This window comes from Bos mutus, chromosome 10 (assembly GCF_027580195.1).
Source record: "Bos mutus isolate GX-2022 chromosome 10, NWIPB_WYAK_1.1, whole genome shotgun sequence".
Taxonomy (NCBI): Eukaryota; Metazoa; Chordata; class Mammalia; order Artiodactyla; family Bovidae; genus Bos; species Bos mutus.
The window spans coordinates 61,695,095-61,719,772 of record NC_091626.1 but is presented as its reverse complement, the minus strand read 5'-3'; the positions used below and the strand labels follow the sequence as shown (position 1 = coordinate 61,719,772).

The following is a 24,678-nucleotide window of genomic DNA, read 5'->3' as shown; positions in this document are numbered from 1 at the left end:
ATTAATTGTAAAGGATATAATAAATATATATTATTTATATATAAATATAATTTTCCATACAACAGATATCAATAGCTATAAGCCATACAAACAAAGGCTCTTTGGGTTCTCAATAATTTTAAGACGGTAAAAGAGGCCTGAAAACAAAAAGTTTGAGAACCGCTGTGGTACACAATTACATAACATATACAATAATATGTACCAAGGGCTTTCCACAGATAAGAAGCTCAAGTTAATTCCGAAGTATAATTACTTCTTACACCCCCTAATCTTGTTGAGTAATAGATCTTGCAAAACATAATTCAGCATAAAGCCAGTCTGTCCCAGTCCCTATTTAAGGGGCTTTAGATACTTAAGTATTCAGAGTCCTTTTCATAAAGATGTTCTGACCTATAAAACCACCTATTACTTGAATAGTGTTTGGAGTCTCTCAAAGTTTGCACAAAAATTACCTTGTGCACCCTAACAACAACCTGTGAAGTGAATGTGAAGTATTACCCATTGTTTTACAAATGATACCATAAGACTTAGGCTCAAAGGAAACAGAACTACTTTCCAAGGATGTATTGCTACCTAGAAGAGCCTAGGATGTTGGTCTTTTCCAATATGCTTGGCTGCCTTGAGGCTGTTTCACTGTGATGTAACTGCAAGCTCCCAAAGAAAACAGGGCAAGGGCATGACTTTTATTGCCCCAGTGCCAAAACAGGGATTTCCCCTCCCTGAAAAGAACGCAATCAGACTCCGCACTCGGTCACCGAGTTATTCCACACACTGGCTACTCTTTTGGTGCCCTACCAAAAAGAAAAGGAAAGAAGACGTTTGAGAGTGTTGGAGAATAAATACCAGAACACATAACCCTCCAAGATGATGAATTAGCCAAAGACTCATAGTTAATAATCATTTAATCACTGAAACAACAGGCAGGCAAGAACAAGATCAAGCTCAATATAAAAATATGAGATTATATCAATGAATGGATGCCAAGAGGTTAGTGGGAGGCCCGCATGAAATGGGTTCAATTCACAGAACTTGAGCAGAAGGAAAAAACCCACATAAAGTTGCGAAACTGGCTTTATTGGTTCTACAAATGAAAGCACATGACTAAAATCACCCTCCCAAAGCAATGTCAGAGACAAACTTTGTTGCAAGATGCAAAGATGCCATCCTAGCCCTTGGACAGAAATAACCCCTCCCTTAGAGCTAGCCATACTAGTTTGTTCTTTGTATCAGCACAAGCCTCTAAGTTATGCTCCATTTTAACTTAAGTTCCTCAAGAGATGTTCGATCTTCTGCACCTCTTTCCCACAGTCATGTGGACGCCCTGACTGACAAAGGCAAGGCTGACTCACAACAGGAAATCTGTCACTTGCATAAACTCTATTCCTTTTTCTAGATGCATGTGCCCAGTGAGGCCATTTTAAAATTTGATGTGAGTTTACCTAGAAAAAGCCATAAGGGAGCTGTCTGCTTTGTATCCCTGTAGAAAGTAATCCACAGAGAAAGTAATTTCATCATTCCTCATGAGGTATGCTTTTTCTAGTGTTTACTTTGGTCATTTCTTCCCCCAAATCTCTTGGGGAAAAAAAAGAAAGAAAGACACAACTTACCACAATCGCAGCACCACAGCTACAATTAGAGCTAATGCAACATCAACTAATTTGTAAAGCAATTTGACACACTTTATTTGTTGTTTCATACTCAACATTCACTGTGGAAGAAACATTAGTAGGTAAGTTTTCTGCACCCTCATAAAAGAACTGCAATACTGCACTGCAAAATCAATTAACCGGTTATAATCTTTACGGGCTTCGTGCAGAAAAAGACAATCTGACTTTACAAAGGCAAGCAAAGCATCAAACCTCTCAGAGCTCAAGGAAGCCAGTTATCTCGACTCCTTATACCAGGGTACATTTTTCTTTGTGGCTGTTGCCTGTGATTTTCTCTAAGGACATAATAATCACCATTTAAGAAGTAACCTGTCAAAAGTGTTAAGGCATTCTCTAAACTATCTTCCTAGCTCCGGCCCGTAATGAGGAACGTCACACAGTTAAACCGTACCACTGCTCTTTTATTTCTTCAAATGAACTTAAGATTTTTGAAACGCACAATTTACATTCTACTCTTCAACCCAAGCTGCCACCGATTATCTCAAAGCTAATAAACAAAGACCCTATCGGCTGCACCAGGGCCCTACCAGGAAGTAATCAAAGCAGTGTGGCCGGTGCGATCCTAAGTCGTTAGAGCAGACAATAAGAGGGCACTGGGGCTTCCAAGAGGCCCGGCAGAAGGAGTTAAGATGCTTAAGCAATGCAAAAGCATTACATAAACCTAATAACTGTCCTCCAGCACATGGACTCGGAAATCCCAAAGCAGTTTCAACCCACCAAGAAGACCTGAAAAGCAGCGCTAGCCGCCCCTCCAAAGCAGCTGCTCCATCAGCCTTCTGAGCTTTTTAAGCCCGCAGCCTGTTTTCAAACTTCCCCCTCCCGTGCTGATGAAAGCCTCTGACCTCGGCCTCCCGAGTTCTGAGCACCTCTCGGGGTCGCGGCTCCCGCCCACCGGGCGTGGATCGGGTCGCTGGAGCATAGGGGGAAGCGAAAGGAAGCGGGGCCAGAGCAGGTAGCGAAGGGCCCCAGCGCGCCCAGCAGCCCAAACAAAGCTGCCCCCAAGAGCGGCGCTTTTCCTGTCCGGTCGAGGAGGGCACACAACTAGGGCCCGGCCACACGTGCGGCCGCCTTGTGGGGGCCGGACACCCACTCCCGCAGCCCCCCGACCGGGCGACACGGGCCACCACAGCCCCCCGGCATTGCCGGGCGGCGCAGGGGCGCGAGCCGCAGGCCAGGGTCCCGGCTCGCCGCCGTCCCCACGCGCTCGTGGCCCCCGCGGGCTCGCATCCCTCGCGGGCCTCTCCTTCGCCGGCCGGACCGTCGGGCCACGGGAAACAAAGGAGCCGCCGCCGCCGCTCCGCCCGCCGCCGCTCCGCACGCCTCACCGAGTACCCTTCCCCAGCCACCGGGCCCGGCTTGCCCGCACCGCTTCCCGAGTCCGCGCGTCCGCCGCCCGCGGCCCCTAGACGGCAGGCCCGGCGGAGCCGGGGCCTCGGGTGCGTTGCAGGCCGCCTGGGGCCGCACTCACCGCTGCAGCACCAGGACGACGGGGAGCCGTTGGGGAACTTGGCTGAGTCCGGAGCGATGCAGACGCTGGAGCTCAGGTGCGGACACTCCATGGCCACCAGAAGAGCTGCGAGGACTGAGGCTCCGGGACCCGGCGAGGCGGGGGCGGAGGAACTCCGACGACTCCGTCTGGGGTCGCTCCTCGCCCGACGCTCGGCCGACGGCGGCTGCGTCCCGAGCCCTTGCGTCAAAGAAAGCAAAAGCTTCCGGGAGCCGGGTTTTCTCTCCCGCCGTCTCTAGATGTCCGGCTCCAGAAAACGTGGTGCTCCGGGATCCGGGTCCTGCCGCCACCCCTAGGTTGGGGGCTTCCGTCTTCCCAGGCCGGCCCGGCCCCGCCCCTGGGCAGGCCCCGCCTCCAGGCCCGGCCCCGCCCCCGTCTTCCCCAGCTGGGTGGGGTCCGCGCGCTCGCAGGCGGGTGGCCCAGAGTCAGACTGCGCTCTGAAGTGACTTTCCCAACTCCGCTGCCCCGAGCAGCCGCGACTTTCCCCGGCCCCGAGAAGGGTGGGGCGCCAAGCCGGGGCACACTGGGCCGGTCCGCTGCTTTTTCCCCGCCCTGGGCGAGCTCTCGCAGTCAGAAAACACTGATCCAGCGTAATGAGATGGTCTGACTACCCCGGGGTAGAAAATCTGGTCACGAAAGAAAGTGTGAAGAAGAAAATAAAAACCACAAGGGCAGACAGAGAGCCCCCACTTTACACACTGTGGCTCAGACTCAGAGAGGTTAAAGGCCTGGCCCCCGGTGGCCCAGCGGGCTGCATGGGTCCCAGAGCAGTACTGGTTTAGTGGTCTGCTCCCTGCGGCAGGTACCATACTGACCAAGTTCTAGTTCTGGACTAGGTTCTAGACATGTGGCCTTAGCCAGCCACTTAGGTGCGAGATGGCGGGGGCGATCGTGAACCGGGGTTCAAACCCTGTCACTATGAATCACTATTGGCATTACCTCGAGCATATGATCGGACATTCAGATCTCAACGTCCAGTTTAAGTTTAAGCGAGATAGCTGTAACCTAGGTTTGCTGAGCGGGCGGTCCCGGTGATGAGGTGATAAAAAGGGAAGGGATCTAACGTTTGTTAAACACCCACTGCTGTCTCCTAGCCAGGCACTTAACACACAATACCTCATTTCAACCGCGCACCACCCCGCCAGCTGCTGTTACCATCCTCCCTTTTTACCGCAGGGGAAACCGAGCCTTTAATTAGTTAATCCGCGCCGGGATTGGATCCCGCCTCTCCGACCTCTCAGTCCAAAAAAAGAGCATAGGGCAAGCCTCAAGAGGCCCCTAGGGCAAGCGCTACACCCAAGCGAGCCTGCGACCTCTCCGGGAAACGGCCTTGAGGGCGTCCCGGGCTGTTAGAAAATGCCTCAAAGTTGGGGCTCCTTGTAAAACCCGGCGAAGGAGCAACAGGCCAGGAGGCGGGGAGGGGGGAGGTTGATGTGGCAATCCTGCGGGCTGGGAGAGAGGAGGAAGGAGGGTCAGGAAATGATTAACCGGGCCGGGCCGGGAAGAGGTTAGAGCGGGGCACCTCCCCGTACTCAGTCCTGGAGCAGTCGAGGGATGCCCTCAGTCACCTCTCACGCCTCGCCATCCTCCGCACCACCAGCCGCCGCTCTGCTTCTGCCGCGCGATCCCCTGCCTAGGTGTACACTCACCTGCAGCATCTCTGCGGACACTTCCCCCTCCTCCCCCACCGCAAATCCCTCTAGTATTTCCGACTCCTCAGGCAACCGTCTTTGGTTGCTTCCCAAGTTTTACTTGACTGCTTTAGAGCAAGCCATTTGGAGGTTTTATGACAGTGACAGAGTTGTGGAAATTGCAGCTGCTCAAATCCTAGTTCAGTTGCCTACTTGATGACCAACTTTAGCAAGTATTTCTAGTCCTCCCAAGCCTTTTTTTTTTCCATCTGTAAAATGGGGAAGGTAATATTTATCTCACAAAAAGGATGTGAGAAGTCATGAGAATTGCCACCCCCATAGTAGGTAGTCAATAATTTACAGTTTTCCAATGCTGCAAATAATGCTTGAATAAAAGTGGCTAAACCAACAACGAAATTAAAAGTTTTTACATTAAAAATGTTTTTTAAATATAGCTTTAAAAAATGGCAGCAGGTGAGAGAATAATTCCTAAGAAGAGGGAGGATAAACAATAAATGTGACCTCAGCTCAGGCTGTCCCAACCCTCTCCTCCTATCAACCGATTCTTATCCAAGGACTAGTTGGATCAAGTTCTATCCCTCTGGACACCTACCCCCATTTATCATTCATGCCCCCTCATTTAACCCTGAAACATGCCCTGAACTCATGCTGGTCTGCCCTCTAGCATGTAATGTTTCCTTTTTCACCCTCATGAAGACTCAGTTTCCTTGTCATCTAGATTTCAGCTTAAACATCACTTCCTCAAGGGGGCCTTTCCTGACCCTGCTCCACATCCTGGTTCCCTCCAGGTGTGCGATGCCCTTGTCTGCCCCCATATTCCTCCTTTTAAAACACTCTTCAGGCGTGTATTTAATGTCTGTCTTCCCCTTGAAGGTCCATAAGGGTAGCAAACAAGTCCGTCTGGTTTCCTGCTGTACTCCTAGGAGTGGAACATGGAGGGTATCCAGTAAGTGAGAGTTAGATCATGAAGGAGTGATCGATTAGCAATGTCTACCATGGGCAGATGGTTAGGAAGTGGCCCAGTATATGCCAAGTAATTGTTCTGCTTAACCTCTCTTAATCTCTAAATTTCCCTTCAGCTTTGAATTTATGATTTTAACAGTATCAAGAATGTGAATATACCTTGTAAGGTGCAAACTGGGTGTGTGTGGGGTGGCTGAGGGGAAAGGAAAAGTTTTATTAGTCTTCTCTCTTTAACTAGAATAGAAACCTCTCCAAGCAGGGGTCCTAACTTAATCATCCCTGACTGCTATGGATCACAGAGGGAAAACTATGACTATCAGGCAGTTCAGAAAAGCTGGGCAAAATCAGAAGGCCCTCCTGGGACGTTTGCTTGGTTTACCTAAAACTTTATTGTGTCTCTGAAAGTTTTCATACTGTGAAAAAAAAAATTTTTTTTTTTTTAATCCTCGTGGTGAGTAAATGTGTCAAAAGGGGGAAGACCACGGGGCATACTGGGGAATCTGCCTTTTTAGTCCCTCCTTTCCTCAGCTGCGTTTATTCCAATGTTCGCTTTTTGATTCTTGGCCTGCATCCCTCTGGCGCTGGGGAACTCTGACTTACAGGAGGGTGAGCCCGGTGGTGCTGAGCCAGCCTCCATCACCGGTGCCCAGAACACGAAGCCTCCCGGAATCCCCGCGGAGGGGTGGGGGGACGCGGGGGAGGGGTTAGGAATAGGAGAAGAGGACGGCTCTTGCTCACAGAGGCGGGCGAGTTTTAGAAGTCTGCATTTTTCAGAGGAGAGGAATGAAAAATTTCAACCGTATTATCATATGTCTTTCTTTTAGAGGGGATATCTATATAAAGGGGGGTGGGGAGAAGGGGCTGAGCCTGGAGCGGGAAGGGGGCTGCTGGGGAGGGGGATATACGTTGCCGAGGGAACCACGATCAGGACCCTTTTCAAGGTTGTCAAGACCATCCTCATCTAACTTTTAGACTCCAGGCTTCTGGCAGAATCGGTGGTCCCGAAGCAAGAATAACAAGCAGACCGGGCCCTGGGGAAGATGTCTTATTGAAAACACCGAGAGAGCTAGGTTAATGATTTACCTTAGAGATTTTCCTAGGAGCAAAATCTCCTTAGACAACTCAGGAGGAGGCTTGGCGGGTATTTGGAAGGAGGGGAAGAGGGTGAGGAGCAGAAGCTCAGGGACACTTTTAACAGCTTGTTTAATTTTCCAAGAGGCACTTATCTGATACTTCCTTGCTTGTTTACTAGTTTATCTATTGTCAGCCTCCTCCAGGAGAACGGAGACCTTGCTAGTCCTGTTCAATGCCTGATTTCCAGCTCCTGGAATTCAGCCTGGTGCATGGCAGGCAGGTCCTTCATAACTATTTGTTGAATGATTAAATCAATGATGAGGCTGGGTGTGGGCTTCAGCCAGCTAGCCATCACTGGCTGTCATTCTCTCAGTTCTTTTCATTTACCCCTTTCTATTATCTCCCTGCCCCAGATTCTTTAGTGACTCCCCATGTGTAGCAAGATAAAACTGGAAACCCACTGCCATCACAGTCACTCATCCCTTCTCTATTGTTAAAGCTTAAAAAAAAAAAAAAAAAACTATTCCAGCAACATCTAAAATATTGTTGTTGAGTCACTAAGTCAGGTCCAACTCTTTGCGACCCCATGGACTGTAGCCCTCCAGGCTCTTCTGTCCGTGGAATTTCCCAGGCAAGAATACTGGAGTGGGTTGCCATTTTCTTCTCCAGGGGATTGCCCCCTCTCCCCCTGCCCCACACAGGGATCTTCCCTGAGTCTCTTGCATCGGCAGGCAGATTCTTCCCCACTGGGCCACCAGGGAAGCCCCAGTATCTAAAATAGCTCCCTCATTATAGAAAATGTGCTTTTCTCCCCCACTTTCCCTTCTGCTTGGCCAGCTGACTCCTCTCCCATGAAGTATATAGCCTCCTCAGAGAAGCCCTCCATCATTTACTCAAGACTAAGCCTTCCCTTCACACCATCACTCATTCCGTTCCTGCAGCCTGCACATGGTGCTGGGTTTTTCTGTTTATGTTTCAGTCTCCTTTGGGAGCAGATGCTTTTCTTTTCAATTGTGGATCCTAGGCAACGAGTTCAGCAACTGAAGATATAAGAAAAAGATTATTGATTAAATGTTAGAAGTGCCCCTTTCAAGAGTGATTATATCAATCATTTTGTGTAATATTCCCCTAGGGATTCACTGAAAGGACTTCAACTCATTTCTGGTCCTGAGTAGGTGCCAGATACTCTATCAGGTGATTTTCATTTCTTCTTAAATCCCTACAGCAAATATCTTAGATACAGGTATAATCCTTTCCTTTTTACTAATGAAAGACCTAAAGCTCAAAGAAGGTTTAAATAATTGCACTGCTGCTGCTAAGTCACTTCAGTTGTGTCTGACTCTGTGCAACCCCATAGACAGCAGCCCACCAGGCTCCCCCATCCCTGAGATTCTCCAGGCAAGAACACTGGAGTGGGTTGCCATTTCCTTCTCCAGTGCATGAAAGTGAAAAGTGAAAGTGAAGTCACTAGGCTCCGTACACACAATAAGTAATTGCTCTTTCATCAAAAGTGGTTTTCACCACTCACACACATGATCAGATAAATAATTTTGCAGTATTTTCTAGGGGTAGCTGAAGTTCCTAACAATGAAGAAGATTCTTAGGAACCACAGGACACAGAAAAGCCTTCTGAGTAACTAAAGAATTTATGTTCAGCACCATTATCATAATCATTGTATAATCAACATCTAAATTTGTATTCCTTTTAACGCTTTTCCTCTTTGTCATTGAAATGTGAACTTCAAGGCAGTTTTATGAAGGAGATGAGGTTTTCTTGTTTAAAGACCCACTTTGCAGCTAAAGCACTGACCAACTATGCAAAACCAAATGGCTCCAGCACCAAAGAACTCTAATAAATGAAGGAATCACTTTTCTCTCTGGGCCCCAGTCTCCCATTTGTAAAATCAGGGAGTTGAACCCCCTGGGCCTTGATGATCCCCAAGGGCCATTGTAGAGTGGACATCCATTGATCCTGTGATAGCTCACGGCCACCAAACGCCATTGGCAGAAGACCGTCCTTATATCCTTCGGCAGTGACTGCTAACTGTTCACCCTAAATCTTTTGTTTGTTTGTTTGTTTGTTTGTTTGTTTTTAAGATTGGCTCCTTTTAAAATTAATTATTTATTTATTTAGCTGTGCCGTGTCTTCATGGCGCACAAGGGCCTTCTCTAGCTGTGGTGAGAGGGGCTACTCTCTAGTTGCTGTCTGTGAGCTTCTCATTGCGGTAGCTTCTTCTCTTGGTCAGAGCACAGAGCACATGGCCTTCAGTGGTTGCAGCTCTCAGGCTCTAGAGCGCAAGCTCAGTAGTTGTGGTGCACGGACTTAGTTGCCCCAGGGCATGTGGAAACCCCCTGGATCAGGAATCAAACCTGTGTCCGCTGCAAGGGCAAATGGCTTCTTAGCCACTGGCCCACCAGGGAAGTTCCCCAAAGCTGTTTTCTTTTCTCCTAGGCTCAGAAAAGACATTTCTCAGCTTCCTTTATAACTGGGTGTAGTCATTTTTATTCAATAGACTGAGCAGAAATCACTGGCTGGCATTGTGGACAGCTGCCCATGACAAAAACACTTCAGTGTAGAGTTTTGCTTATCAACACGTGGAGGAAATATATTAGGTAGGGTCCAGGAAGAAATGTCGGGTCTTCTAGGCTTCAGAAGAAAGAAAGTCTGCTCTTCTTTTCTGTTTCTCTTCAACCATTTGTTCATTTATTCAACACATATTGTCTGTACTCCTGCCACATGCGAGGCACTAAAAGTACAAAGACTTAGAGCTCCAAGCTATGTGGGGGCCCCCTCTGTTGACATCTCTTTGCCACTATCAAGATGGAAAATATAATATCACTCCTTTCCCCTTGCTTCTTCACTGACTGACTGGACATCAGATCCTCTGAATTTTAAAGTGCTGTCTAGACATGGAGTCTTAGGCCTTAAAACTGTGAAAATGACTTCACACTTAAAGGGCCTGGCTTGGTGCTTGGTATACAGTAGACCCTCAATGAATGTCCATTTCCTTGAGAACTTGTCTAGTAGGAGGGTTGATGTGGGTGATGGAGGATGGTAGCCTGAAATCACTGATAGTTAGCCCAGAAGGGTAGATTTTTACCCTTTTTAAAGGAACCCAGGACAGATTATTCATTCAATAAATATCACTGATGCTCAAGACTCACAGAATATAAAACTGAAACAACACAATGTCTCATTCTCAAAGGGACAAGGAAAGGAGCAAGAGAAACAGACAAGCAAAGAGGTAATTGCAACCCAGCATGATAAGTGCTATGACGGGAAGTACAGGATGTTGCCTAGCCACAAACAAGGGGCAACCCACCCAGGCGGGTGGGTGGGGGTGGGGGAAGCATCACGCAAGACTTCCTGGAGGAAGTAACATATGACCTGAGCCGTGAATGATACATGGACGTTAACCAGGTAGGGTGGGGGAGGGGGGCATGGCATCTGAGGCAGAGGGAACTGTACCCTGCAAAGGTTCAGAGACTCAGAGAGAGTCTGAGACTGCCAGTCTGGCTGGAGAGTCGTGTGCAAGGAGGTAAAAAGCTGGGAGGTCAGGTCAGCAAGGAAGACAGACGTAAAGGGCTACTGACTCTCTGTAGCAGAGAACTGCCATGATAGAGAAATCTGGGTCCCCAGGATTCAGGAATCCATCAGGGGTTGCACTCTGCCAGGTCTTGGGAGAGGGTATAAGGGTGCCGAGTTGCAGTGATAAGATAGAGGAAAGAAAGGAACCGCTAACAGTCTGTAAGATGTTCACCTGCATTAGTGATCTGAGAAATGCAAATAAAATCCACAGCACACACCTATGTAGAGCCAAATAGGAGAAATTAGAATGCAGATGCGACTCCCCCCCACTGTAATCCTGACTGGACCCCTGACACTGTGTCCTCTGGGAGCCTACAAACCCCTGGGAGGGAGAGGCTCATATGCTTTAAGAATTAGGATTTGGGTGGAGAAGAGAATCCTAGACTTAGAGAACCTCTAGCTCTGCCTAATCTAATCTGAACCTTATCTAATCTGACAATTCTGCTATCTGGAAATTGAAGTTGAGGGTGCAACTCTTTGCGACCCCATGGACTGTAGCCTACCAGGCTCCTCCCTCCATGGGATTCTCCAGGCAAGAGTACTGGAGTGGGTTGCCATTTCCTTCTCCAAGGGATCTTCCCGACCCAGGGATCGAACCCAGGTCTCCCGCATTCCAGGCAGATGCCTTAACCTCTGAGCCACCAGGGAAGCCCTGAACCTTATCTAATCTGACAATTCAGCTATCTGGAGTATCCAGCTAACCAGAAAATGAAATTCTCACATATCCAGATCGTCTGTTTTATAGCCCCAGACCCTCCCATGAGGTGCCTGATGCACTGGAAAGAAGTGGGGCTTTGGTCTGCTCAGGCTGGGGTCCTGCTTCCACCACTGGCCTGCTGTGTGACCTTGGCCTGCACCCTGACCTCTCTGGAGCCTCCATCTATGAAATGGGAGCAATAATACCTGCTCGCAAAATGGTGATTTTCCTGCTCTGTCTCCCTTAGCCAAATACTTTAAAAAAAAAAAAAATCATTCATTTATTTATTTATCTGGCTGTGCCGTGTTTTACTTGCAGCACATGGGATTTTCAATCTTCGTTGTGGCAGGTGGGATCTTTAGCTGCAGCATGTGGGATCTAGTTCCCTGACCAGGGATTGAACCCATGCCCCCTGCATCGAGAGCACAGAGTCTTAGCCACTGGACTACCAGGGAAATCCCTCCCTTGGCCAAATACTTAATGTTTGGAAACGGAGAGCAGGGATCCATGTATCATGGTCAGAACCATTTTCTGAGGTCACCAATACCCATAATTTATGCATTTATGTAATCACACCAAAGGTTATAAGCATATTTTATAATTCTGTCATCTAGAAAGCTCTGCTGTGGTTGACCCAGTTATAAAATTGGCAGCAACAGGAGGAAAAAAAAAGATATTTCACCTTTTTTTCATCCAAAGAACAATGATGGAAAAGTAAGGAAAGGGCCTTAGAGCCCTTTCAGCCTTTCTCAGTTCCCTGTGTAGCAGCTGGTGCTTTCAGGCTGGAAATGGAGATCAGAAGTAACAAGGCTTCGTGGAAAAGTACCCTAAGAGCCCTTAGGGCAGATGATTAGAGAACAGGAAGGGCCAGAAGTTTCACAGAGGAGGAGACTGGTCCTAGAGAGGTGATGCACTTGTCCAGCAACACAGAGTCCTCTGGGCAACTCCGGACACCAGAGTGCTCTTTGCTTGCCAGAGTCTGTGCAAAGCAAAGTTGAAGACTTTTCACGCATCTTACTTGACTTTTCCTGTGTGCGTAGGATGCACAAGCTGATTCCAGTGAAGAAAGAGATGACTACAGAGGCAGGCTTGGGCTTCCCGGGTGGTGCTAGCAGTAAAGAACCTGCCTGTCAATGAAGGAGACACAAGAGACGCAGGTTCGATCCCTGGGTCGGGAGGATCTCCTGAGGAGGGCATGGCAACCCACTCCAGTATTCTTCCCTGGAGAATCCCATAGACTGAGGAGCTTGGTGGGCTACAGCCCATGGGGTCACACAGAGTCAGACACAACTGAAGTGACTTAACACGCACACATGCACAGAGGCAGGTTTGTGCCTCCCCCACACCCCCCAAACTGGTCCTAGGTGCTCACCTTGTACATGCATCGCCAGTTCTGCCTGCGGTTGTCCATAATGGGTATTTTTATTGTTGACATCCTGGTATTAACTTGGTTATAGTCATTTACCTCTTTTTCTTATCACTGAATCAAAAAACCAATTATGGTGAGTTGAATGCCCAGGCAGTCGGGTTCTCAGTTTCATTGAGGTTTTACAGCACTTCAAAGACAACTTCATCTGTACTTCCTTAAACAAGACTTTCAAAGTCAGAAAAGAGCCTGAATCTGTAACAGGCAGGGGGCACTTACTGTGCCTTGGCTGAGATGCAAGACTTCTTTCTCCTGTCTCAGAGTATATTTCCTTTCCATTTCCCCTGCCCATGCCCACCACCCCCTCCCATCCCAGGACCCTCAGTGTTTCCTACTGGACCACACCTCCCCAGCATCCAGCCAGAAAAACACAAAATCAGGACACTCCCTTCTCTGAACCCTAGCCACAGGCCTTGAAGGGGCCTCACCCTCAGCCTGTGCTAAGACTTGGAGCTTCCATGGCTGGATCCCTGCTGAGTGGCCAGCCTGCAGTGGGTCTTGGCCAAAGAAGGGAGGAACCACACAAAGGCCACATCCCCAGCTCCCACTGCCAGATCTCAACTGCAAACTTGCATCACCGCTTCCTGCCTGTGCCCTACTGGAAGCTGTCGGCAGCTGCCCACTGCTCCCAGGAGCAAGCCTAGAGCCTTCCATGGCCTCAAGGCTCTTGACCCACCTGCCAGCCTTGTTTCTCTCCACACCCCCACACAGGCCTGACTGCTGAGCAGATCCTTAGTGCTCTCACCCTGGCTTTTTGCACATGCTCTCCTCTGCCTCTTTCACCCCAGCCTGTGAAAGTCCTCCCACCTCCCGAGGCACAACACAAAGCCCATCTTTAGAAAACTGTGTAAGTGAAAGGGTTAGCTGACTCTCTGCAACCCCATGGACTGTAGCCAGCCAGGCTCCTCTGTCTGTGGAATTTGCCAGGCAAGAACACTGGAGTGGGTAGCCGTTCCCTTCCCCAGGGGATCTTCCCGACACAGGGATGGAACCTGGGTCTCCTGCCCTGCAGGCAGATTCTTTACCATCTGAGCCACCAGGGAAGCCCATCTTTAGAAAAATTCTGCAGAATTCTCTGGCAGTCCAGTGGTTAGAACTCTGAGCCTTCACTGCTGAGGGCCCAGGTTTGATTCCTCATCGGGGAACTAAGATCCCACAAATGGTGCAGCACAGCCAAAAGGAAAAAGATGCACACACCCATATAGGTTAAGCAAATGTAGAAAACTACCAACATTTAAAAAAGAGAAAAATTCTGCCCAGCACCCATCTCTTTCATATTTTCTCTCTCTCTCCCTCCTTCTCCTCTTCCCCTCTTCTTTCCTCCCCTCTCTCCCCCTCTCTGTCTCACACACGGCATAGATTGATCTCCCTTCTTCATCTGTGTTCCTGTGGGACTCTGCTTGTCCTTACAGACAGCACTTATTTCAGTCTGCTTTGGAATAGAATCCCTCATGTTTATACCACCTCCCAGTAAGAAACTGTCTGCCTAGAATGCAAGAGCTACCCACCCTCCTTCAACTGGATATTTATCAAAGTACTGGCCCCAGCGTTCTACATTTGGTAGGTTCTCAAGAAATGTTGTGTCCTTGAAGACAGTGACCTGATGGACAGAGCCTTGGCTTTGGCAATGGATGGAGCTGAGTCTGCGTGTCCCTCCACCTGTTAATAACTGTGTGAGGATTTCCCTGGCTGTCCAGTGGTTAAGATTCTGTGTTCCACTGCAGGGGCTACAGGTTTGATCCCTGGTCAGGTAACTAAGATCCCACATGCCGTGTGGTGCAGCCAAAAATCAGTTAAAAACAACAACAACAACAAAACAACTCTGTGATCTTAGACAAGCAATACAGTCTCTCTGAACCTCGTAGGTCCAAAAGCTGTAAAATGGGGGTTTTAACAGTGCCTGTCCCACAGAGTGGTAAAGAAAGGTTGAGATAATGTGGGTGGAACATGTAACTCTTGCCATTCATAAAGTAGGTTCCTAATAACCACAGGTCACCAACTTCACCTGATACATGCTTTTGAAGCTCTTAGTTTTGCCTTGGACCCCCTAGAATGGTTATCTGGGGAGAAGGCTGCTAGAATATTCCCACTGGAAGACAAAAGTGACCTCCTTACAACCTGGGCCTCCTTGCAAGGGGGTCAGAGGGGATGGCAAAGACTGAAAGGGTTCTGAGGAGTGCGGGCAGGGTTGGCAAAAGCTGGCAGCCCTAGGCACCCTAGGAGATGGGCCACACCCTTCCCAACTAATCTAGTCAGTCACTTTCCAGGAAATCAGCTCCTCCAATCTCATTTAGCATCTACCAGAGAACTTCCCCCAAAGCCACAGCCAGACTTGAGAACCTGAGTAATCGGAGATAGGAGAGGCAGCTAGGAGCACGAAGAAAGGGAATTTCCAAAGGAACCTGACCAGTGTGTGTCTGGCAGCAAGGGTAGGGGAACAGAGGCTCAAAGGGCTGGACTCTAGAGGACCAGGGAGCCCCGCCTGTCGTGGAGACTCGCATACTTGCCAAGCAGCCTCCTGATCGCACCTTGGTTACCAGGAGCAGCCATCCTGGAAAAGATGAAGGGGTCAGGGTTCAGTGTGGGGCAGAGAGGGGTGCGGTGGGAGCAGAGCAGGGTCCTCTGTGTGGCGGCTTCTGTGGTTCTCAGTACACATTATTAAAAGGGGGCTTTGATACAGTTTAGTCTCCTGAGACCGGGTGGGACCATCAGTTCTTCACAGGAACTGAGTTCCCTGAATAAACTGATCTGCTACTTCCTTCTGTGCACCAGCAACCTGTTCAAAATCGAGTTCCCTGTGATGGGGCAGTGTTGTGTGACTAGGGGTGGGGGTGACCTAGATTCCAGTGTTGCCATGTGGCAACCTTTCCCTTGGAGATGGGGTCCTGGACTAGGGCCTTGGCACTTGAATGAACTTCTGGAAATCATGTAGGCCAATCACCCTATTACCTGTGAGGAAACTGGCACCTGGAGAGGACAAACCAGTTCACAATGTATATGCTATCAAATCACCACCAGGGACACTTTAACTACCTTACATATTTGTTAATTACACCTTAAGAAATCTGAAAAATAAATTAAAATTAACAAAAAAAGAAGCTAAGCCAGAAAGATAACAAGGTCTCCTCCTCCCTAGTCTGGGGTTTCTATCTTGTTTCTCTATGATAGCCCCATAAAGACATTTTGGTGTGGTGTGGTGTGATGCAGGCGTCACCACATGGTTGAAAATGATAAATCTGGATTTTTTAATATAAATCTGGATTTGACTGCAACATGTGAATCTTATGTATTCTAATCTTAAATTAGAGGCCCAACCTACTCCTTGCCTGGCTTCTTAAGTTTCTTATTCTCATGGGGAACTTGTGTAAATAGTTTCTAGATTCACACTCTGAGGGATTCTTGGGGTGGAGATGGGAAAGGCCCATGGCCTGATAGTTAGGTCTTTTTTTTTTTTTTTATTCATCCCGAACCCTCCTCCCTCCTCCCTCCCCATACCATCCCTCTGGGTCGTCCCAGTGCACCAGCCCCAAGCATCCAGCATCATGCATTGAACCTGGACTGGCATCTCGTTTCATACATGACATTTCACATGTTTCAATGCCATTCTCCCAAATCTTCCCACCCTCTCCCTCTCCCACAGAGTCCATAAGACTGTTCTATACATCAGTGTCTCTTTTGCTGTCTCGTATACAGGGTTATCGTTACCATCTTTCTAAATTCCATATATATGCGTTAGTATACTGTATTGATGTTTTTCCTTCTGGCTTACTTCACTCTGTATAATAGGCTCCAGTTTCATCCACCTCATTAGAACTGATTCAAATGTATTCTTTTTAATGGCTGAGTAATACTCCATTGTGTATATGTACCACAGCTTTCTTATCCATTCATCTGCTGATGGACATCTAGGCTGCCTCCATGTCCTGGCTATTATAAACAGTGCTGCGATGAACATTGGGGTACACGTGTCTCTTTCCCTTCTGGTTTCCTCAGTGTGTATGCCCAGCAGTGGGATTGCTGGGTCATAAGGCAGTTCTATTTCCAGTTTTTTAAGGAATCTCCACACTGTTCTCCATAGTGGCTGTACTAGTTTGCATTCCCACCAACAGTGTAAGAGGGTTCCCTTTTCTCCACACCCTCTCCAGCATTTATTATTTGTAGACTTTTGGATCGCAGCCATTCTGACTGGCGATAGTTAGGTCTTGATCAGCCCACTCTTTTGAGTGCTGGGTGGCAGGCAGGCAGTCATTCTCTCCTCCCTTCCTTAAAAGATCTCCATCCTATTTCAGTCCAAATGAGGCTTGTAGGCAAGGAGACACTCTTGGGCGGTAATACACGGCCCCTCTTATGGGGAAAGGAACAGACTGAGTGAAAAATGGACAGTAACTCTTGTGAATTCAAGAAAAGCACAAGTAAATGAAGCCTAAAGGGGGATGTCAAAAGGATTGATGAAACCACAAGGGGAAACACAGTCACTCATTCAAGAACTCTTTCACTGATCACTTAATTAAATCAGGTATAGTTCTATGCACTGGGCAAATCAAATCAAGAAGGATGCAGAGACCCATGCACGTGACTCAGAAGAGGGTCACTCAAACTCAAAGTCACGGACAGTTCCTCAGTTAAATGGAAAGTGAGGTTAGAGGAGGACCATGAAAGGAATGAGATTTTTAAAAGTTGGCCAGAGGTTTCAAGAGATAACATCCACGCAGGTAACATTTTTAAAAAAAAACTGAAAGAAAGGAGACAGAGAGAGGATGCAATTTTAGAACTACTTTGGAACTCTAAGGACTAAACCAGTGTCTGCACTGCATGCTGGGATAATTCATTCACGCATCAAGGACTTGATGAACACTTCCTAGTTCTCTTACCACGCCAGGCTCTTCACCGTTCCTTGCCTCCACCGTACACATCCCCAACTCTGCCTCTAATACATCAATGTCCTCTTCTTTTGAGGGCTTCCCCCCAGTGAAGGGCATCTTTTAGCAGATATGTAAACAAACTGAAGAAGCTGTCATAGGAGAAGGAACACTGTCCTAGTAAGGACCAGGTCTAATTAATCTTTGTACCCCTGTGCTGGGCACATAGTAGGTACTTGGGAAATGTTTGATGAATGAATGAATATCACTGCTAGGCACTGAGGAAGCCCACTTTTTCGAATCAGAAATATTAGCCTGGGGAGTTGCCTGGTGGTCCAGTGGTTAGGACTCCACTCTTTCACTGCCAAGGGAAAGAAATATTAGCTTGGTTATAACTCAGTAAAAGTGCGTTTTAAAAATGTTTTTAAAATCTACTGAAAAACACAAAAAGTGGTTGAACGATGGAATTATGGGAGACTTTCTTTTCTCTATTCCCCCCATTTTGTATATGGCAGAAACATTTTTTTATAATGAAAAAAACTTTGAGCTCATCTCCACCCTGCTCCCTCCCCCTACAAATCTGTGAGAATTACAACTTATTACCTAATTTAAAAAAATGTTTTTGTGCCATATAAATTATGAAGGCTCTGAAAACACGACCTGAATTTTATAATGCAACCAAATAAAATTTATCACATTATTCTGATGTGTTTGCTGATAGGCATGATCATTTATAGCCAGACATAAGCAACAGCTCCCATAAAACATTTTGATTACCATTACTTGAAAAGGCCAAACTGGGCTTTCTGTCAGAGTGCCAGGGAAGAGGAGGCAGAAACCAGGCCAGGGGGATGTGACTCTCTTGTCCTCAATGGGGACCTCACTTTTCTGCAGAGACTGTCAGGGCCTCTGGCTGGCAGATATGCAGGCCTCCAAGTGTTGGCAGCGGAGCATGGCAGGAACTGGGGCCGCTCAGGCTTCACAAAGGAGCTTTTCACATTGACAGGAGTGGTGCTACCACCCCAAACTCTCCTTTTCCTCCCAGGGTCAGCTTTCCAGATGTGAGAAAGCCCATAAGGATAATGCCTAAAATGTCATCAATAAAAATTTATTTGGGCAGCAGAACTAGTGCCTTTAGAGGGCTAGAGGGGGGACATGTTTATTCACATACAGATATTTATTGAGAACCTACTATGTACTAAGCATAAGCAAGGTCCTATACATATATGAGGGCTTCCCTTGTAGCGCAGCTGGTAATGAATCTGCCTGCAATGCAGGAGACCCGCGGTTCAATTCCTGGGTTCGGAAGATTCCCCTGGAGAAGGGATAGGCTACCCACTTTAGTATTCATAGGCTTCCCTGGTGGTTCAGACAGTAAGGAATCTGCCTGCAATGAGGGAGACCTGGATTCAATCCCTGGGTTGGGAAGATCCCTGGAGGAGGGCATGGCAACCCACTCCAGTATTCTTGCCTGGAGAATCCCCATGGACAGAGGTGCCTGGTGGGCTACAATCCATGGGGTCGCAAAGTGGGACACGACTGATCAACTACAGCAGCAGCAGCATACATACATGATGGGGCTTCCCTAGTGACTACGTGCCTGCCAATACAGGAGGCACCGGGTTTAATCCCTGGGTCAGGAAGATCTGGAGGAGGAAATGGCAACCTACTCTGGTATTCTCGCCTGGGAAATCCCATGGACAGAGGAGCCTGGAGGGCTGCAATTCATGGGGTCGCAAAGGAGTCGGACACGACTTAGCCACTAAACAACAACAACATACATACATGATATCATTTCTCCCTTCCTTCATCGTTTCTTTCTTCATGTTATTATCCCCATCATACAGGTAATGACACAGGCTCAGAAAAGTTAAGTAACTGGGCTTAGGTTACATAGTTAAGCCTTGGGAACTGAGGGGAGTGTGGAGAAGACAAAAGCAGCAAGAAGGGATCCGAACTCAGCTCTATGAGACTTGGAAAGCCATGCTACCCACACTTTACAACATAACAGAGACTTGGTGTTTCAAGTCTGTATGATCACCAGCAAGTACTCTGGGTCTCAGTTTGCTTGCTTAAAAATAAAGGGCGTGAGAAGTATGTTTTCCAAGTGTCCTTCAAGCACTGAGCTCTTTGTCAACAGTGTTCCCTCTCCAACCACTGTGAAAGCTCTGCGGGATGAACACTCCCTGGTCACCAGCACAGAGCAATACCAGGGACACGGGTCTCTGGGGATTGCCCCCTAGGGGACGTTGGTGGTGTTGCGGGAGCCACGGCTCCCACTGAGAGTACAATCACAGGGTCCAAGTCAAGTTTAATTACTGCTTTACCTTTTTAAAAAATGGATTTAGAAAACATTCTCACAGCCCTTCCCACGCTCACCAGGGCAATGCTGCTGGAACACTTAATGATGGGGAGCATTTGTAGACTGAAGACCTACTGGTTCTATGAGTCATATTTTAAAATTAGATTCTATTGGGTTGTCCAAAAAGATCATTTGGATTTTTCCATCAGATTTTATGGAAACGCCTGAACGAACTTTTTGGTCAACCCAATATTTTACTTTCTACTCCTCAGTTTCTTTTAGGCCTTTTGAGGCCACTTACTGTTTCAGTGGTGATTTTGCAGAGCTGCCAAACTGTGATAATAAAACAATATATTTGTCTCTACTTTGTTATTTTTATTATAATAGTCAACTTTTGATTACACAATATATGCATGGGGTACAACATTCAAAAGTCACTACAGAGTTTTCAGTAATTACATGACCCCAAAATTCTACTCCCTGGTCTATATCCCCCAAAATTGAAAACAGATGTTCCAACAAAAACTTACACACAAATATTCATAGCAGCACTTTTCATGAGAGCCAAAAATTGGAAACAACCCAAATGCCATCGACTGACACTAGATTAACAAAATGGGGTATTAATATATCCATACAGTGGAATATTACTCAGTGAGAAAAAGGAACAGAGTCCTGAAATATGCTACTATTTGGATGGATGTTGAAACATTATGCTAACTGAACGAAGCCAGATACAAAAGGCCACGTGTCATTTTATTCCATTTATATGGAATATCCCAAAGAGGTAAAGCTATAGAGATGCTCTTACCTGCAGGGTAGTAGTTGCCAGGGTCTGGGGGAAAGGGTGAATGGGAAGAGACTGCTAATGTGTATGGGGTCTCCTGCTGGGGTGATGGAAATGTCCTGTAGCTAGAAAGTGGTGACGGCCGCACAATGGACTAAATGTCACTGAACTGTACACTCTAAAATATTTAAAATGCTAAGATGTATATTATGTATTTTACCACAATACAAATAAAGAGCATTCTGTAAAAAGGAAGTTCCCCTTTCTCCTGGTCCCCTTCCCGAAGACAAAACCAACAGTTAGCGCTCTTCCTTCTCTACTCTTCCAGAGATTGTTATTGTATGTACGTATGCACGTGTGCATCTATCCCTAGTGTTCAGACTCTTATACATGTGCTTATATTATATATACTGTAAATATGCAGTCTTTTTCTCCATTTTTTTTTAGGACACAGAGTGTCACACCATTCTGCAGCTTGCTTTTTCTACTTCAGTTATTTTGGATGGTTCTAAGTCAGTACTTGTTCTTTTTAATGGCTTTTGATCTTTCCAAAATGGTAAGTGAAGCATACTATTTCATGACGATTTTAATTTTCATTTTCTTATGAATGAGATTGAGCATCTTTTCATGTGTTGAGACCCACTATTTTCTTAACTTTGAATTTTCTTTTCATATACTTTGCCCATTTTTATGTGAAGCTGTTCATCTTTTTCCTTTTGGTTTGTAGATGTTCTTTATAAATTAACAGTATTAGCTCTCTATGGTGTGAATTATGAATCTATTACCCAATTGTCTTTTGACCCTCCAACATTCATATAATCAAAAGAATTAATTTCCCCTGTTTGAATTACCTGGCATGGTTTCTGTTTTCCTGACTGGATCTTGACTGATATATTTGGGTGGGTTTTTTCTCCTTATTAATTTCTGAGAACTCTTTGCACATCTATCTAACATCTTTGTATAGCTAACCAATCATCTATCATTCATGTCGAAATTATTTATTAGTTTGTTTTACTTTTTGTTTTGTTTTGCCTTTTAAATATGGTTATTCTTGTACAGCAATTTAAAAATTTTAAATGTTTAAATTTAGACTTATCAGTATTTGCCTTCACAGTGTCTGGATTTCATGGCGTACTTAGGCCTTCATTCTAAGATGATAAACATATTCACCTAAATTTCCTTTCTATACTATTATTTCATGCTTTACATTGAGTTTTTTTATTCATCCGGAACTTATTTTGGACTAAGGAGTGAGGTGGCAATATCATTTAAATGGCTTTCCCAAATGGAAAACGTTTTTTACTTAACTGTCTCAATATCATTTATTGAATAGCACTTCCTTTCTCCTTTGATTTGAAATGCGAATTTTATCAAGTATTACATTCACAATCTACTTCTGGTCTTTTAAAATTGGCTTTCTATTTCTCAGTCAGTTATTCTTTACTTATTAGCCAGAAACTAGTATTTGATATTATGGACTCATCCATGTAAATACCTCTACCTTTCAAGTAACTCTTAGAAGTTGAGACACAGTAAAAGTAGGGTCTAGTCCCTTCACGTCAGAGAAGCCAGATGTTGGTTGAGGAGGAAATACTGAATACTGATTTTCTAAACCAAGGCTTCTTGAATATTTTTTGATTGATAAAGCAAGTGCATTTAAATGCCAGATTCAATAACAAAATAAGGGGTTTTTTTTGTTTGTTTATTTTCTTAGAAAGTGCCTAAATTTTATGTTCCAATTCTTTTACTGAGCTGTCATCTCTGTTATATTTTTAATTCCAAGGGCTTTTATTGTATTCCAAATGCTTCTTTAAAAAAAAAAGTCCTTTTTTTCATGAATACTTATTTTATCTTCCTGAGGATTAACCATAAACGATGCAGGATACAGGAAGCTTGGGGCTGGTGCACTGGGATGACCCAGAGGAATGGTATGGGGAGGGAGGTGGGAGGGGGGTTCAGGATGTGGAGCACGTATACACCCGTGGTGGATGCATGTTGATGTATGGCAAAACCAATATTTTAAAGTAAAAAAATAAATAAATCAATCAAATAAAATTATATATATATATATATATATATATCTCTCTATCTTTTTTCCTCCTCTTTTCTGTATGTCTCTATTTTCTTTGAGTTCATTGTTTTGTGTGTTTTAGCTGCTATCCTTTAGAGACTTTTTCCTCAATTATATGATTTTTGGCCTTATTTAAGAGTGAAGCATGACAAAACTGATTGGAAAATCTGTGTGTGTGTGTGTGTGAGAGAGAGAGAGAGAGAGAGAGAATAGGGTTATTGATTAAAAGGCTTCAGGCAGGATAACCAGGCAGAGACCTCCTTGTATATTTAGGTAACCTTCAGCTGTCAATCTCTCAAGCCCTTTCCCCTGGACAAGTTTCACCCGGGAAGAAACCTCCAGTCTCCAGCCTGGTGGGTCCATATCCGGCTGCCTGCTCCTTGGGAGTCAAGCTAGGGAAGAAACTGGTGGGCAACACAGGGATACTACAAAATGGGGAAATCTGGTGGGAAAAATTTGATGTTTGATACCTCAAAAAAAAAATAATAAAAAGTACTACTATGTGAAAAATTTATGTTCAAGACCAGTAAGTGTGCTGGGTAAGGGCCTCTGAAAACATGAGGTGTCCCTGTACTAAGAACTGCTAATACAAGCGTGCATTTGAAGCTCAAATACAGCATGTATCCTTTACTACACTTTCTAAGGTCATTCGTCTCTGGCCACTGTAATGTCACCACTTATCTGAAAGAGTACACACTACTGAGACCGTGTGTGTGTGTGTGTGTGTGTGTGTGTGTGTGTACACTACTGAGACCGTGTGTGTGTGTGTGTGTGTGTGTGTGTGTGTGTGTGTGTGTGTGTGGGGGATGGCATGGTGGTGGAGTGGGGAGTTCTTTGGGAAACAATTCCATTCCAGGAATCCTGGTCTACTTCCTTGCAACCTCTAGGATTTTGTGCTGGTAAGGATCATTTCCGTGGGCTGTGTGGCCTCTATAAAGCTCTCAGTTGTTTCTCCTTCCCTTTTAACAGGATCAGATGTGTGGGAAGATTTTGCTTTGAAATGTTTCTATTCTAGCAAGAAGGCTCAGTTTTAAACACAGAATGTACTTGTATTAGCCCTGTGCTCTCAAACTTCCAAAAGGAAGGTCTTTTCTAAATTTGCTGAATTCCGTGAGTTTGTGTTTATTAACTCCCACTGTTTGCAAACTATTTTGCCATGACCTACACATCATTTTAAAACAGGAAGTTAGCTTTTAATCATTAGGCTGAAGTCAAGTGCTTCAGAAAATAGAAAGGCTTCAGCCTGAGAATTTAACATGACAAAAGTCACAACGGGAAGATAGGTGACTCTGGCTTTGCCTCTTGTTCAGTCTTCGGGTTTGTTCATTGTTTGCCCATCTCTCACATCCCTGTTTTGCACATGGCCTCATTTAACACTCTGGTCTATACCAGTCAAATGAGCTACTCAGTCAAAATGCAAGAACTCCATTATAACATGAACTTCCCATGTACAAAGATAGGGAAAAAGGCCTTATTCTCACTGCTATAAAATAGACCATTGTGTGACTGAACCATAATTCATTTACTAATTCTCTTGCTGATGGATAGTGTTGTTGTTGTTTATTGCAAGCAGTGCTGTAATGAATAACCTGGCGCATCCTTCCTGGTGCACATGTACAAGTTTCACAAAGGCAGCAGTGCTCAAAGTGTGGTCCAAGAACCCACAGGGGCCCCCGAAGCCCTTTTAGGGGGTCCATGAGGTCAAGACTATTTTCATAAGAATTTTCACTTTCATTCTGTTAGGCACACACTGATGAGTTTTTCAGAGGCTGTGTGATAAATACACAGTCATCCAAAAGTCTATTGAAATGCTCCTACCGTTTCCAATTATACATTTGTATGAGGCAGTCTTCTGTTAAAGCCAGTCAATAAAGAGATCTGCAAAATGTAAACAATGCTACTCATCTCCTTAAATTTTAAATTATATATAGGGACTTCCCTGGCCAGTGGTTAAAACTCCATGCTTCCATCTCAGGGGGCACAGGTTCATCCTCTGGTCAGGGAATTAAGATCCTACATGCCACACAGCGTTGCCAACCAACAAACAAAAAAACCAAATAAAGTATACATAATTCTTTTTCATA

General features: G+C 45.8%; 1 protein-coding gene across 1 annotated transcript in view; it reads right to left on the bottom strand.

Annotated features, from left to right (window-relative positions):
* The window catches only part of USP3 (ubiquitin specific peptidase 3), a 103,128-nt gene extending 99,361 nt beyond the window's left edge, over positions 1-3,767 (bottom strand). The window contains exon 1 of the mRNA XM_070378052.1: positions 3,136-3,767. Within this exon, the coding sequence (XP_070234153.1) occupies positions 3,136-3,226 (91 nt within the window). The 5' untranslated portion in view covers positions 3,227-3,767. The remainder of the gene's footprint in view (positions 1-3,135) is intronic.
* Between the last annotated feature and the right edge of the window lie 20,911 nt (positions 3,768-24,678).